This window comes from Bicyclus anynana, chromosome 1 (genome assembly GCF_947172395.1).
Source record: "Bicyclus anynana chromosome 1, ilBicAnyn1.1, whole genome shotgun sequence".
NCBI lineage: Eukaryota > Metazoa > Arthropoda > Insecta > Lepidoptera > Nymphalidae > Bicyclus > Bicyclus anynana.
The window spans coordinates 14,876,265-14,892,437 of NC_069083.1; the positions used below are offsets into that span (position 1 = coordinate 14,876,265).

The following is a 16,173-nucleotide window of genomic DNA, read 5'->3' on the forward strand; positions in this document are numbered from 1 at the left end:
ATTAACAAGATAAAGTACAAGTAAAAACCAAAAGTGAAAATAATTCTAAAGCTTATCCCAATATGGTGTTTATGACCCGCTAATTAGGCACTTTTTAAAAATTAAATTTGGTCGTTTAAATTCATCACTCCAATATTCATAGGTTTTAACTTGGAAAGATTCGACACATACCGGCATCTGTTGGTAAGTAGAAGAATCTTTTAAAGTCTACTTATCAGTATGAATCATTAAAATTCAAAACGTACCTAATTAACCTTAGATATTAGATGTTACCATAATTCGTAGATCTTTTATTAAAATATCAAATAATGGCCGATGTATCATAAAGGGATATAATATCGAAGAATAGGAATGGGGTATTTCTAGAAGGGAATCGAACCCACGGCCGTCGATGATGAAAGCAGGGTCATTGGTCAGGGACCCACCGCGTCATGCGGCCGTCAAGTATAAAACAAATATTGGCGAATTACTTATACCACATCCACGAGATTTTATGTTATTTACTTACTCCTATACAAAGGTCCTTCCTTGGCCTGGCCCTATAGTGGACCTATAGCAGTTAAAATAGGCCGTTAGGACCTAATATAAGAGTTTAGGTATAAGGTATTATGACTATTACTTAGTTTTCCTTCGTGGCTGGTGCAGTAGCTTGCTCATCAATGGGGTCTAGTTTGTGCTCTTCAAACTTGAAGGACGGGAAATACGTAAGCCGTAGGTGGTAGGTACATCAAATGTAAATTTCACAAATCATAATATTTCTCACTTCCTTACGCATTCATTTCTATTAACCGACATATTTTTTATTATTATTATTATTATTATTATTTATAAGTTAGTCCTTGACTACAATCTCACCTGATGGTAAGTGATGATGCAGTCTAAGATGGAAGCGGGCTAACTTATTAGAAGGAGGATGAAAATCCACACCCCTTTTCGGTTTCTACACGACTTCGTACCGGAACGCTAAATCGCTTGGCGGTACGTCTTCGTCGGTAGGGTGATAACTAGCCACCGCCGAAGCTTCCCACCAGCCAGACCTAGACCAATTAAGAAAATCTCAATCGGCCCATCTGGGGATCGAACCCAGGACCTCCGTTTTATAAATCAACGGGCATACCACTGCGCCACGGACGCCGTTAAAATTTTATTTGGTCCATTCACAAAGTTTACAACAGTCGACATAATAACAACAATCGTAATTAAAGACAGGCAAAAAGCCGCTTTTGAACCATTCACACGGCGAATAAAGAGAAAATTTAATCAAAATCAATTTGCCACGTAGCTATTCACCGGAACCCCTTTCAGCCCCAACTTGACAATATGCTGAGTCGCGTTACGGAGACTTCTCGCCTCTTTGCGACACCGTAATCGAAGGGGACGTTCCGCGTTTGTCATTCTACCCTACAAGAAACGGCTATACTTAAACTGAACCTTATAATAACGTAGCTAAAGTTCGGATTGCCTTGTAAGAGAATTTGCAAGCATCATAAATTTTATGGCACTTTAATACAGCCGTAACAACATAATAATAATAGGGTAAATGTTTTGGTAAGCCATAAATAAATGGAACTACGTCTCGCTGCGGGGAGACAAATTCGGCGACACGGATAACATCGCAAAACTTTCAATGATTTAAGTCCTACTTAGCTGTGATTTATGTTATAGTAAGGAATAGCATGCGCTGTTAGTGTAGGAATATTGCGTGTGTGTAGGTATCTTCATCATCATCATTAGCAACCCATATTCGGCTCACTGTTGAGCACGAGTCTCCTCTCAGAATGAGAGGTGCGGCTTGGCAGACTTCACACACGTGGAGAATTAAGAAAATTCTCAGGTTTGCAGGTTTCCTCACGATGTTTTTACTGAACAGTTTAAGACACGTGATATTTAATTTCTTAAAAAGCACATAACTGAAAATGGAGGTTCATGCCCCTGACCGGACTCGAACCTAATTGAAGACAGAGGTTATATTCACTGGGCTATCACTGTAGGTAGGTATATTCGCAATTGATTTTTGGAAATTAAATCGGTCATCATATCACATCAGTCAGCTGGAAGTCCAAACATAATACCAGCTCCCTGCAACACGTTTTATGTCATGGTGAGTGTTCGCCTCTTTTCACTTCTTTATTTCAAAATTCCATCGAAGTTTGTGCTTATCTCATCAACTGAGTGATCAATTTTAAAAATATAAATAAAAATAACCTTTACCTAATTACCTTTTACTGGAAAAGTACCTAGGAAGGTATGTCGTCAAGTGTTGACAAATGTAGAGATACAAAACAATGCAATTTGCAAGGCGCAACAAAAACAAGCCATTTACTCGCTCCACTAATGGACTATTAACTTGAGCTAGCCGATAGTCCAACACACAACCAACTTTAAATAAAAAACCCGCAGTATGCACGTTTTATGCACTACGACTGCGTAGCTATCTAATTTAAAAATTGCAATTTTTTTTATTCTTTACAAGTTAGATCTTGAATACAATCTTACCTGATGGTAAGTGATGATGCAATCTAAGATGGAAGCGGGTTAACTTGTTAGGAGGAGGATACCCCTTTCGGTTTCTACACGACGTCGTACCGGAACGCTAAATCGCTTGGCGGTACGTCTTTGGCGGTAGGGTGGTAACTCTAACTTGTTATGAGGAGGATGAAATCCACACCCCTTTCGGTTTCTACGACGTCGTACCGGAACGCTAAATCGCTTGGCGGTACGTCTTTGTCGGTAGGGTGGTAACTAGCCACGGCCGAAGCCTCCCACCAGCCAGACCTGGACAAATTAAGAAAATCTCTTTCTGCCCAGCCGGGGATCGAACCCAGGACCTCCGTCTTGTAAGTCCACTGCGCATACCACTGCGCCACGGAGGCCGTCAAAAATAAATTTCTGTAAAGATCTGGATACACAGTACACAATGAAAACAATCAAGGCGTTTACTCGCTCGGCTAATAGGCTACTAACCTGAACTAGCCGATAGTCCAACACGCAACCAACTTTAAATAAAAAAAAATTTAATAAAAAAAATACAACCGACTTCAAAACCTAAAAACGTACCCACAAAACTAAAAAGTGAAAAATAACATCATAATATGTTCTACCTGCTGATCAGTATGAAGGCGGTGCTAAGCCGGTGATGTATTAATTCAACACCATCCCCGCGCGGCCATATGTCGCCATCTTCATTCTGTGTTTCTGTGTTCAAGCCTAGACACGCTAATTCAAATAAAAATAACTTTAATCGTGGAAATCTTAGAATTTATAAAATTAAAATTAAATTATTTAGTTAGTCATGGTAGGTATAGATATGTGATTGTTAATTGCATCAGTTTATATAATATTTGTCCTCTATAAACTATGTATTTTTATAAGTAGATGGCCGCAATATATAAGACACAGCATTAACAACCGATGGTCGTCCACTTGGACGTTTCGTTTAATATACCAACTGCCCATGTGATTTTTAAGATGCTATTAGATTTACATCATGACTATATAATGATTTATTTATTTTGCTATCATCCGCGAAAAGTCGACGAACCCATGCGACAACGTCACCCAGGTCCGACAAAATACTCTCTACGTACGTTTCACCCCGAAACCGGAGCATCCTCAGGAGATGTTGACTCTACAACGTGCAATTGCAAAGTGTCGTTTTCATCAGTATATCTTCTCTCCGGGCCCGCAGGGCCCGGGGGGGAGACGCGACCAGAGCATATGCTCTCTGCGCGTGGTTTTCTACCGCGCTCTATAAAGATAGAGCGGTCCTTGGATTTGCCTCCGGTTGGGGGCATTTGTGGTTTATTCTGCATTTATTTGGTTTTGACCTCTTGGTTTTTCGTGGTGTGGTTGCCTAGGCGGCAACCTCGCCATGGGGCCTCATCTGGGCTATTGGGTTAGTATATCCCTCGGGTATGCCCTTTTCTCAGGCGGGCGAGCATGATATGGCGCAATATCCCTGATGTGGGCCATTTGCGACGCGTCTGTTTTGGCAAAGACTCGGATGGCTTGGGATTTTATTTCCAAGTCTAGGTCCTCGATACGCAGGTCCCTAGCAATAGTGCGGTTCCTGACGTACCGAGGGGCGTTCGCTATCTGTCTCAGGGCCTGGGATTGCCTGGCTCTGAGGGTCCGCCTGTTGCTCTCCTTCGCGAGCGAGTACCAGGCTGGTGCTGCGTAGGTCAGGATGGGGCGTATGTATGTCTTATACACCCCCAGCTTCATCCGTAGCGGCAGGCACGAAGAGAGCACTGGTCGAAGGACGTGTGTGGCCACTTTCGCTTTATTTGCGACATTTTTGATATGCGGCCTCATTGTGAGATTCCGGTCAATTGTTAGACCTAGGTACTTCACTGTGTTGTGCCAAGTGATTTCTTGGTCACACAACTTCAGTTTTTGGGAGATTTTGGGTCCACTTCCCATAGCGATTGCTTGAGTCTTCCCCACATTTACTGATAGGCGCCATTTTTCCAACCATTCAGGGAGGGAGTCCAGGGTGTTTTGGAGCTTCTTGGTAGCGTGTGCGTGGTTCAGCGACGTGGCTATGTACGCCGCATCGTCCGCGTACAGCGCTAGTGTAGTCCCGGGGAGGACTGGGATGTCGTCAGTAAAGGTAGAGTACAGCATCGGCGACAAACAGCTTCCCTGCGGGACGCCCGCTTTGATGGGGAATTCTTCGGAGATTTCCCCGTCCACCTTCACTCGGAATTTCCTGTTTGTTAGGAAGGACTTTATGATCTTCATTAGCTTCTTGGGGGTGGTGGTCTTTATTAGTTTGTGGATTAGGCCCTCGTGCCAGACTCGGTCGAAGGCCTTTTCCATGTCTAAGAAGACCGCCACGATCTTCTCCTTTTTGTTGAGAGCGTTGGTGAAGACATGAAGTACTCTCATCAGCTGCAGTGTTGTACTGTGCTCCGCACGGAACCCAAACTGTTCCGGCCTAGGCATTGTATAAGGGAGCAGTTGTTGCAAGAGCAGTTTCTCAAAGATCTTCGATGTCGTGGGGAGGAGAGTGATGGGTCGATAACTCTCAGGCTTCCTGGGGTTCTTTCCGGGTTTTGGCAGCACAATAATATGTCCCACTTTCCAGATTTCGGGAAAATGGCCCGAACGCAGGATTCCATTGAAGAGACGGGTCAGAGCGACCACCGCCTTTCGTGGCAAATGGCGGAGCGCGGTGTTCGTTATCCCGTCTGCTCCGGGGGCTTTCTTGAGTTTGGTCTTTTTGATTATTGTGCTGACCATACCCGGGGAGAAGAAGAGTTTGTCCTCGGCATCGCTTGTTTCTTGTTCGTCATCGAAGAACCTTTGGTTATCGCTGGTGATCTGCTGCGTGTGGGCGGGATTTCTGTCCGGGAACGGTGAGAACTGGGTCTCGAGATGTTTGGCCAGTATCTCAGCTCTATCTGCTGCACGATAGCGGAGATTACCGTCATCGTGCAGCAGTGGCGTCTTTGGAGTGGGGGCCTTTGTGAAGGTCCGGCAGAGTTTGTGAAGCGAGGTTTGGTCCTCCCTGACAGTCTCTAGATGATCTAACCATTCGTCAGCCGCGTTTTCCGTTAGCTGGTTGGTGATCTTTTCAGCTAGCTGATTTAGTTGTCTTTTCTGCACGGGACATCTGCTGGATTGCCATTTCCTCCTGAGTTTTCGTTTCCTCTCCAGAAGCTGCTGTATCTTGTGGGGAAGCGAAGATTTGGTGGGCAGGGCTGTGGTCTCGGTAGTGGCTTCTTTTAGAGCCCCTTGGATGGATGTTGTAATTCCCAACGCAAGGGACTCTACTTGTTCTGGAGTCGATGCCGATCCAGTCGGGATGGTGTCCGAAATGATAGACGTGTACTTGTCCCAGTCTATTCTTTTCTTTGGAGGCAGTTGCGGGCTAGGCGCGGTGCCGGCGTCCAGGGTGGTAAGAACTGGCAAGTGGTCTGATCCCATGTCATCATTTAGGACTTCAAGTGGGGGGGTGTTTGGAAGTCCACGCGCCACTACGAAGTCCAAGACGTCGGGTAAGTGGTCATCATTAAAGGGGTAGTGGGTGGGCACTTCTGGGCCGGTAATTTGGTACCCTCTTCGGTCCGCTTCGGCAAGGAGTGCTCTACCCACTGGAGTCGTGGTACTCGAATTCCACGCTGGGTGCTTGGCGTTCCAGTCCCCGGCCAGTACTGTCGGTATTTGGGGATCTATGATTTTCTGGAGCTCTTGCATGTCCAATGTTCTGTTTGTCGGCGGTCTATATATAACGTATAGTCGGTGCGGACGTCCAGCCAGTTCGAGTTCCACGCCCATTGCTTGGAAGGTCTCCAATTCTACGGAGGGCAGCAGCTGATGTACCAGTCTTCTCCGTACTAGGATTGCGAGGCCTCGTTTCGTTTGCGTCGATGGAGGATCGTCCTCCCGGTAAGTGAAGTACCCCGGGAACTTTATTGTGTCTTTGGAGGCAAGTAGAGTTTCGCAGATAAGCGCCACATCTATATCTTGCTCTCGTAGTAGCGTCCGAAAGAGAGCCTTTTTTCTTTTAAGGCTATTGGCGTTCCAGAAAAGCAATCTCAGTGGCTTAGGCATTGGACTGGAGGAGTTGGGTTATTCCTCTGAGGATTGCGGTGGTCGCGTCTTCGCCTGCTTGTATTGCGTGGAGAACGTCTGTTAGCATTTGTAGAGCTGACTGAGTACTGATGTTGGAAGAGTCAGCTCTACGTTCCGTTTGCGGGTGCGTCGTCGTTCTCCCCGGAGCCGCTTCTTTGGGAGCGGAGGCCGTTGTGGCGCTCTGTGTCGCCTCTTGGGGTTTTTTCTTCTTAGGGTTCTTCTTCTTCTTTTTCTTCCCTTTTACGGGGGCGCCTCGTGCGGTGGGCTCATTTGCTGGGGTTCTTATGTTAGAACCTCCCGAAGCAATGGGCGCGCCGTCTTCCTCCGCCCTAGTCTGTGAGCGGGCAGGACGATCCTCTTCGCGTGTGGTGGTCGTTCTTGCCACTGTACCCGCTTTTTTATTTCTGGCCTCCTTGCGGTATACAGGGCAGGAGGAGTTGTTTGCAGGATGCGGGCCACCGCAGTTGGCGCAGGTGGCTGGTTCTTCCAGAGGACGTGGGCACATGTGCGCGCTGTGCTCCTCTCCGCAGCGCACGCAGGCTTGTCGTCTGTGGCACATGTGGGAGCTATGGCGGAACAATTGGCATCTATGGCATTGCGCGGGTCCCTTCTTCCCACGCCATGCTTCGATGCGGACTCCCGGCATGCACAGGAGTTCGTCCACCTCATATATCTTCGGTAGAGTATCGGGAGTCCGTTTAAGTATTGCCAGGAAGATGCAACCCGGGCGTCCTTTGCGGGCTCGAATGGCTCGAACCAGCTCCGGCTCGAAGCCCAAGTTTCGCAGCTCTTGCTCTATGTCGGCAGGTGGTGTGTCAACTGGAACTCCCCTAATCGCTACCTTCAGACTTTTGTCTTGAGGCAGCGAATAGGAGAACCACGAGATCTTCTCCGTTTTCTCCAATTCTGTGAGATATCGTTGGAGTAGGCGATATTCGTTTTCTTCGGTTGGGATGAACTTTATTCCCCTCCCGAAGGGGCGAGCGTTGGGTGCTCTGCCAAGTTTATCCTTCAGCTGTCGAAGGTGGAATGCCCAGTTCGGGAGCTGCTCTACCACAAGCGGTGGGTAGCGCGGTTTCTTGGGCGGTGGTTGTGCTGGCGGGACTTGTCCGCCGGTAGAGTCGGTAGAGCCTGTAGAGCTGGGTTTTGTTCGGTCTCTATTTTTCTGCTCTTCATGTCGTGGGCGCGCTGCGTCAGCGAAACTCGTGGATGGTCGAGGCGCGGGCGCCGTAGTCGGTTGCGATGGTAATTCGCTTTCATCGGTGTCCATTCCGATGATGCGGCTGGAGCGGCTTCGGAGGCGTGGATCGCGCTGTGGTAGCGCTTCTTCACCTGAGGTTTTCGCCAGCTTAGGATCCGGGTGTAAGTCGGTTTCGGTACGCTGACGTTTTAGAGGCGCGGTGTATTGCACCGCTGGAATCGGGGTTTGCGCTGCTAGTTGGCAGGCTTCCTCTATGTCTTCTTCGTCGGAGGCTGCGTCTGTGGGAGACTCTACCTTCTCATTGTCCAGTACTCGCTGGCGGTCATTCAGGTGTATGGCCAGGGCGGCCTTGAGTTCATCCGATCCGAGGCCTGCCTTGTTTAGTCGATATAAAATTAGGCAATCGGCTTCGAGTTTGGATTTTGGAGATTGGGTAGGTCTGGCCACTGCAGGCTTTGACCGTTGCCCATCTTCTTTTGGCCCACTACTCGCAGCTGGCCGTGTGTGCGACGGAAGGGCGTCGCGACGTGCAGGCCATGCGGCGGGCGTGTGTGGCTCGCTGCTCGTTTTCTCACCCGCCACGCCGGTTGTGGTAGCGGGTTGGTGGGTTTTCTCTGCGCTCGAACTGGTCCGCTCGTAGGACGCTAAAACATCACGGAGCGGGCGCGCGGCGGGGGTGCGTGGCTCCGCGTTATCTACCTGTTGCTCCGGCCGGGCGACAGGCGCGGCGGGAGTACTGGCGGAGGTGCGCGGAGATTCGCGGCTCTCTTTAAGGTATAGCTGGCCTCCAGCTTGTACCTCGTGCCGGGTGGGGTGTGCGGCGGGCTTATAAGATGACTCACCATCTCTTTCGCTCGACCGCTGCGCGAGCGAGATGGGCTCAGCGCGGGCGACCGCGGGTGTGAGGCGCGGCGGTGAGGCGCGGGGGATCTGCGACGGGGTGCGGGGGGCACCCATCTCGCTTCCTCCTTGCTGCGAAGAGCTTCTCTCTCCCTCAGCGCGTCCCGATCTGTCCCGGGATGCGCCAGAGGTGGAGCGGCGTCTGGTCTTCGTGCTCGCTGAAGTCGAGGCAACAGCGGCGTCCTTGGGTGGCTTGGAACCGCGGGGTGGCTCCATTTTTCTTTGGCGTTGCGGCGTCGCGCGATGACACCGGCGCCGTGGTTTCTACACTAGTGTCGTTTTCGACCTTTGCTTCGTCTTTTATAGGATAAAAGACGACCTGGGTGACGTTGTCGCATGGGTTCGTCGACTTTTCGCGGATGATAGCAAAATAAATAAATCATTATATAATCATGATGAACTTCCGCAAAGTAACGCCTGCTTCTATCCAATATTACATCATGACATTATACAATACAGTACCTATTTATCTAGTGCAATGCAGTTTCCTTAAGCACATACATAAATCCAACAAGTCCCTTACAAGCAATAAATTCGCGGCAAAGTGTAAAGCAGTGTAAGAGGTAATACTGCGCAAACGTGCGATATTTATTTAAGTGGCGGAGTGAGCGAAATGGGCGAGCACTCTGCCACGAGGGAAATGGTCCACGACTAATGCCCCATTGGCAGAAACTACCGCTGACAGATTAACCTGGATTTGCCTTCTCTTTTGTGTCTCAAAATCATTAACTGACTTAATATTAATCACATCACATCACACAAATATTATAAAGGCGAAAGTTTGTGTGTAAGTGTGTAAGTATGTTTGTCCCTCCTTTACGCTGCGACTACTGAAGCGATTTGGCTGAAATTTTGGAATGGAAGTAGATTTTACTCTACTTTTCATCCCGGAAAAATCCATCCCGCGGGATTTGTGAAAAACTAAATTCCACGCGGACGAAGTCGCGGTCGTCTGCTAGTATACTATTATTAATAAGGAGTCTCGTTAGTGAAATTATTCTATGCTATTCGGCTTTGAACTATGGAGTATATTTTTATTCGAGAGATAAGAATTGGTTGATGATGACTATAGTCTACTAGCGGACGCCCGCGACTTCGTCCGTGTGAAATCTAGTTTTTCACAAATCCCTCGGGAGCCATAGATTTTTCCGGGATGAAAAGTATGTGTGTTAATCCAGAGTAAAAAAGTAACAAACATTCACACAAACTTTTTCGTTTATACTTAATATTAATAGGATTTTCTTCTAATTACCTACTGAAAATGTAGAAATCGAAATGCCTGTTACATGAAATTATTACATTAGGTACGTATGTGGATATGAAACCAGACACAAAATCTAATCTCTGACTTTCAAGATGATATTTTGACTAACAAATGTGATAAGGCAACATATTTCACCTTTGTACATTGTCCTGTTCAATAAAGTATTAAAAACAAACAAAACAGACATACTGAATTCCAGTTCGTCCTTATGAACGTTGAATTACCAGTATTTATGGGTTTAAAAGCACTTGAAGCTTCTTGTAATAAAGTCCTACATAAAAAGGTTCTATATCTATGTATACCCACTAACAGCTCGGTCATTTGTGAGTGGGAGAGTAAACTAAGCGAGCCAATATTTGCGGGATACGGACGGGTGTTTCCATTTCTCCCGGGAAATGGTCCGCATCCCTCTATACTTTCTACTATAATGAGAACCCAAGAAAGAATTATTGCCTTGGCACTTTTTTTGGTTTGCCATTTATTTTTGCAAGGATTTTGGTAAGTAAGAATAAAATCAAATAAGAAAAGCTTGGGATTAATAAAACTAACTTAAGTAAATCTATTGTACTATTTCTTTGGTTTAGCTTGTAGGTATAGATGCTGATCTGCTGGCATATTCACTAATTTGGTCTTTACCAGCAACCTATTATAATAACCATCAAATCAACTGCGAAATGTTATACCTTTCGTTTGTAGTTTACTGTATGATAGGTATACGCACGAAGTGTTGTCAGTAGGAACTGAATGACATTTGCTATATAGAATCTCAATTTCGTATAGTATGTCAACTAACGTACGTCAAAGTTAGTGAACTAGCCTAGCTGTATACCTATACAATATTATTGATTATCAGGTTAACTTTGTGGTTGGTGAAAAAACGAGAGCGTGTGGCAGGTCTCCAATGCGATAGACGTATCAGATCAAAGCCGCTGTCAATGGGCCTCATAAAGAAGGCTCAGAAACTCAGCAAGCGATGAAAAGAGCTAAGCTTGGAGTTCCTCTGCGTGATGGAGTCAGAAATGAGGAAATTCACATCTCTTTCGAAGTGTCATTCCGTCTGTTTCGTCGGTCTTAGAAATATCCTGTCTTCATATTACGCTAAACAGAAGTGCACGCATACGAAAGGGAAGCCAGACATAGTGACGCAGTAACGCATTACGTTACGAAGCGGTTTACTCTCCCATGAGAAGTTATCACTTCAAAGGCAGGTATTAATAGGCATATAATATAAAGGTAGGTATTACCAGATATATAATACATCTCGATGTGTTTATAAAAATGAATGACTTCCCGTGATTGCCTACTTGTCAAATCGATAACATGCCCGGCTTTCGTGTATAAAGACATTTTTAATCGAGTTGTAAGCTCCTCCAGACTGACAAGACAAATTTACTCATTAATGTGACGCACGACTGTAACATGTCCGTGCGGCGGACAGCAAGGGCGAGTCCACACGAGACACAAAGTCTACGACAAACAGATTACTAGTAGGTAGTTCACATACCTCACAAGCCTCACAGTGACATTTATAGAAATAGGAACATTTCATTAGGAACTGCTTGTACCTACCTGGGCCTGTAGCCAAGTGGCACGTCGATTCTCTTTCTACGATCGCTATCGCTACTAAAATTCAAAAATGTATGGAAATGACATTTTCTATCGACAGGTGACGTGTCAAGATCTGTCATACCCATACATTGTTCTAGTTTTCAAAGCGTTTGCGATCGTAGAAAGAGAATCGACATGCCACTTGCAGGCGCTGTATTTTTTTCGTTATGCACGTAACATGTACCTCCTTAGTACCTATCTACACCTCTGAAATGCAAGAAAAAGCCCTTTATTGACTGTGCCTACTGCAACTTTCAACTAATAGGTCCTTCCTTCATCCTCCATCCTCAATCCTTCATCCTACCAAAAGGTCCACCTTGAGGCAATACCAGGATTCGCACAACATATAGTTACATAACCTACACTAGAAGCAGTGCTCGCTTGGAAGTGACAAGCACAAGTTTTTTATGATTCATAAGGTTTCCTTATGATCCTACAAGTACGATTCATAAGCTATTCATAAAACCTTATGAATAGCTTATGAATCGTTCTCGTAGGTATAGGCTTCATTGTCATTCGATAGCAAAGTACCTGGTACCTACCTCATAAATATTTAATTAGAGACTTAGTTATTTTCTTGCATTGCACTGAAAAGAATTCCAGATTGCCAGAGATGGAAGGCTTACCGCCAAGCGATTTAGCGTTCCGGTACGATGTTGTGTAGAAACCGAAATAGGTATGCATTTTCATCCTACGCTTAATAGGTTAACTCGCTGGCGTTTTAGATTGCATCATCACTTACCATCAAGTGAGATTTTACCTAGTCAAGGGCTAACATGTAAATTAATTTAAAAAAGATGCGGGTTCGAACGCCGTTACTTTCGCATTTTTAATCATAATCATAAGTATTTGTATAAATTTTCACAAATGTACCGACATATTACGAGTATGTACCTACTTATCCAAGATCTGAGACAACAAAAATATTTCTCAACCACAAGAATGGTGACAAGTGTTTTATAATGATTTTTCTATTATACACCGTTATAAATAAGTCGCATAAGAGCAATTACATTGTGAGCTCGCCCTTACCGTCCGTCCGCCTGTAATTATGCTGCATTAGCCGCTATTACAGCATATAAGACGCTATCAATTTAATTCAATGCCGTTTGAGCAAACGAGCGGACAGACAGAAGCTACCGTGTCATTTGCTACTCTATATTATATAATGTAACCAGCAATACTCGGTACTTTTGATTTTAAATAAACCTTAACATTTCCAATAAAGTAGACAGGCCACGATAAATTATATATAATTTCCAATATCATAGATTAAAAGATCGCATAGGTAAGTATATTACAATGGAATGTGGAATTATTTAGTGATAGGTACTGTGAACTACAGCATACTAAAAAGATATTAGTTAATTTAAAATTCTAAAAATACATGTTTTCGGATTCTTTTATGTCGATTTATAACTCAACGTGTTTAAAATTTAGTATTCTAGATTCTAGATCAACTAGATACTTATACAGGGCTCTAAGGAAATTGAAACACCTGAAAATATCAATTAATACAGTTAATTAATCACCTAAAGGTAATCTAGTTGGTTAGATAACCGTTAATAATATTTGGATTATTAATATTACATACTAATATTATAAAGAGGTAAAGTTTGTGGGTAATCTCTGGATCTACTGGACCGATTAAATTTATACCTACTTACATAAACAAACCTTGGCTGAGTTTGTTGTGGTCTTCTCGGACCAAGGCGCCTTTGGAACCCTCGTAACTTTAATTTTAAGTTTTCGACTATTATTAACGCCATTAGATTAAATTAAATTATGACATAACCTGACTTCAAAAGTGCTTGTAACTAAGTAAAATTTATTGAAATAAATAAATTTTGAACTTTTAATTTTTGATTTTAAAAATCCTTTTACCCCTAGAAAATCACGTTATTTCTGAGTGTTATGTCATGTGGCTATATTTTATCTTCTATGTATTCTCACGGAAACGGGAACTGCGCTAGGTAAACCGCGGGCGTCGGGTAGTATTGTTTATTTTGTTTAATCTATACGTTTAATACGTACCCGGGTTAAAACAATGTGCACGTCACTCGATAGATATAGGTATTTAGATGTCCTATATGTCTTCTGTAGGAATCTAATAGTGATTTATTTATGTCGTTACGGTCTCTAAACAGCCTCAGGGTTCGAGCGTGATAACGTTCCTGATAAATGACGCCGCCTTCTATGAATATACTATGAGAATATACGTGAATATACCTATATGTACGTGCGAGTATGTAGGTATACTTACTGAATATCTATAGGTGAATCACAGGCGAAAGTTTGTGTGGAAGTGTGTATGTTTGTTCCTCCTTTATGCTGCGGCTATTGAAGCGATTTGGCTGAAATGTGGAATGGTTACCTACTTTTTATCCCGGAAAATCCATTGTTCTCGCGGGATTTGTAAAAAACTCGCGCGGATGAAGTTGCTAGTATTATAATAATTATAAGCTTCGAAATTATATTTAAAAAAATAAATAATAATGAAGGTGAAAATTTAATTGAAAATTTATTAACGGTAATTTTTGGATGGGTTTGAAGATTTAGTCTAATGTAAAAGAAAGACTGATTAATAGCTACTCGATATATCTATCTATCTATGGCTTGATTTTGTTCCTATCTCAGGTTTATAAAATGTACCTACCTAAAGGTGAAGCCTAGATTGGATTTACTTATATCGAGCACAAAGTAATAAAACTATAATTAAAAAAATATATATTAGGTAGGTACCTACCTAAGTACCTACCTATTCGCATTTGAATATTAATAGAACACGCACACTAACCACACTAACTTATACAATGTGCTTAACCGCACACCTACCTAAATAATAAAGAAAATTGGCCTATTCTTATTTTTTAGAGAAATTAAGAACAAACTCAAATGGCACATTTGCACGAATAATGCGGCGACCATGCGGACTTGCCTAATTATTATAGGTGTTCAAGATTTTATCCTTGCATAAAAATAGGTAGGTTTAATAAGTAAGTTGTTTGTTTACCTACTTATCACAAATCATGGGCAAGCTACTTACCAACAGGATCACTTTATTATTATACAGGCGAAAGGTCGTCTTAGTGTGAGTATTTTACCCAGTATTTTATTTGTTTCTCCTTTAGGTACGTCGCATTTGGCTATAAATGTAACTACATATTTAATGGAAATAGTTTTAATCTGGATTACCACATACCTAGCTACTTTTTATCTTGGGCATGTCTATAGGTCGTTATTACATGCAAGCTTAGGTACTTACCTACCTATAGCAAAAATCTTATTATGGTGTTAAAGATTATTTAGACGATAAAAAAATCTTAATATTGAATTGCACTATACGATTGTGTATTTAGCTCTAGGTAAATTTGTAAAATTGATGATTGATTGATTTGATGATAAACAAAAAAAATACCCTGACTGAGTTTGTTGTGGGCTCTTCTCGCGCTTTAATTTTAAGTTTTCGACAAATTATTATCATAATTATTTTATCTTACAACATTATCTACTTATTATAAGTACCTGACGTTTGAAAAGTGCTTGTGAACTAAGACTAAATTAAATTTAACTTTGACTTAGCCTTTATAGGTAGGTAACCAATACGTGCCTAACAGACAGAGTATGCAGGACATTTGAGGTTTGTAGACTATTGTGCCTTTCATAAAAATTATATTACAATGCGCGGTTCTGCGCCCCTCAACCTATAGCATAGGTGTTAAGCCTCATTTGCCTTTAATTTCATACAAAACGGCAGGAAACGATGTGGTCTGAACGCCAACAATAGCTGTCCACCTGTTCGCTATTAAGATCTAATAACATGCCAAAAGAAGATGACCTACGTCCTTGCGGTCTGTGGGGAAGCCTTTGTAATCCTACCCTACTTGCACCTACCTTTGTTCCTCCTAACAATTTCATTAAAACGAAATGTTTAGGTGGAAACTACCTTATTTAATGATTAGTCTATGAATCTTGAGTCTAGAGATCGTGTCCTGGTGTACAGGACTCACCGTCACCATACCAGGCTGCCGCAAATCACAACCTGGAACCACAACAACCTACCTAACAGTAGCATCCACATAGACGCAAAAATGTAGTCTCACCATAAGGACTTATACGAGACTGAATTTTTCATTTTGTAGGTATTATTTGTAGATAGGTAGGTACGTATAATTAGTTGGGTATACGATATATTGTTATAGATACGGTCTGTAACAATAGATATGTAGATACGGTCCCTTTATGTTTGTATATTACAACAATACAGTTGGTTTTGTTTAGAAGCATTTACTATTCATTGACTTTTCAGTACACGACCAGTTGGATGAACGTTGTAAGAAATGCCATAATTTGCCATTATAAATATTTTTCCATAAATAATTTCCACACACAAATAACTTGTCATTAATGCATTGTATGCAATGCAAATAAAGGTTATCGAATTACTCTATTAAATTCAATATCCCTAGCAAAGAAGCAAACAACATTACAAGAATAATTGTAATGTATTCTGTGATTACCTTTTGAACTATAAATCCGCCTCTATACGTTTTTATCGTGCTTATAACTTTTTAGTTACGCCATCTATATGTTATTAAAGATACTAAAACGAAGAAGTTAT

At 43.0% G+C, this 16,173-nt stretch overlaps 1 protein-coding gene across 1 annotated transcript; it reads right to left on the reverse strand.

Annotated features, from left to right (window-relative positions):
• Positions 1-6,550: 6,550 nt before the first annotated feature.
• On the reverse strand, positions 6,551-8,896 carry LOC128198142 (PHD finger protein rhinoceros-like). The gene has a single exon (XM_052881969.1). The coding sequence runs from the start codon at positions 8,894-8,896 to the stop codon at positions 6,551-6,553; it is 2,346 nt and encodes a 781-aa protein (XP_052737929.1).
• Between the last annotated feature and the right edge of the window lie 7,277 nt (positions 8,897-16,173).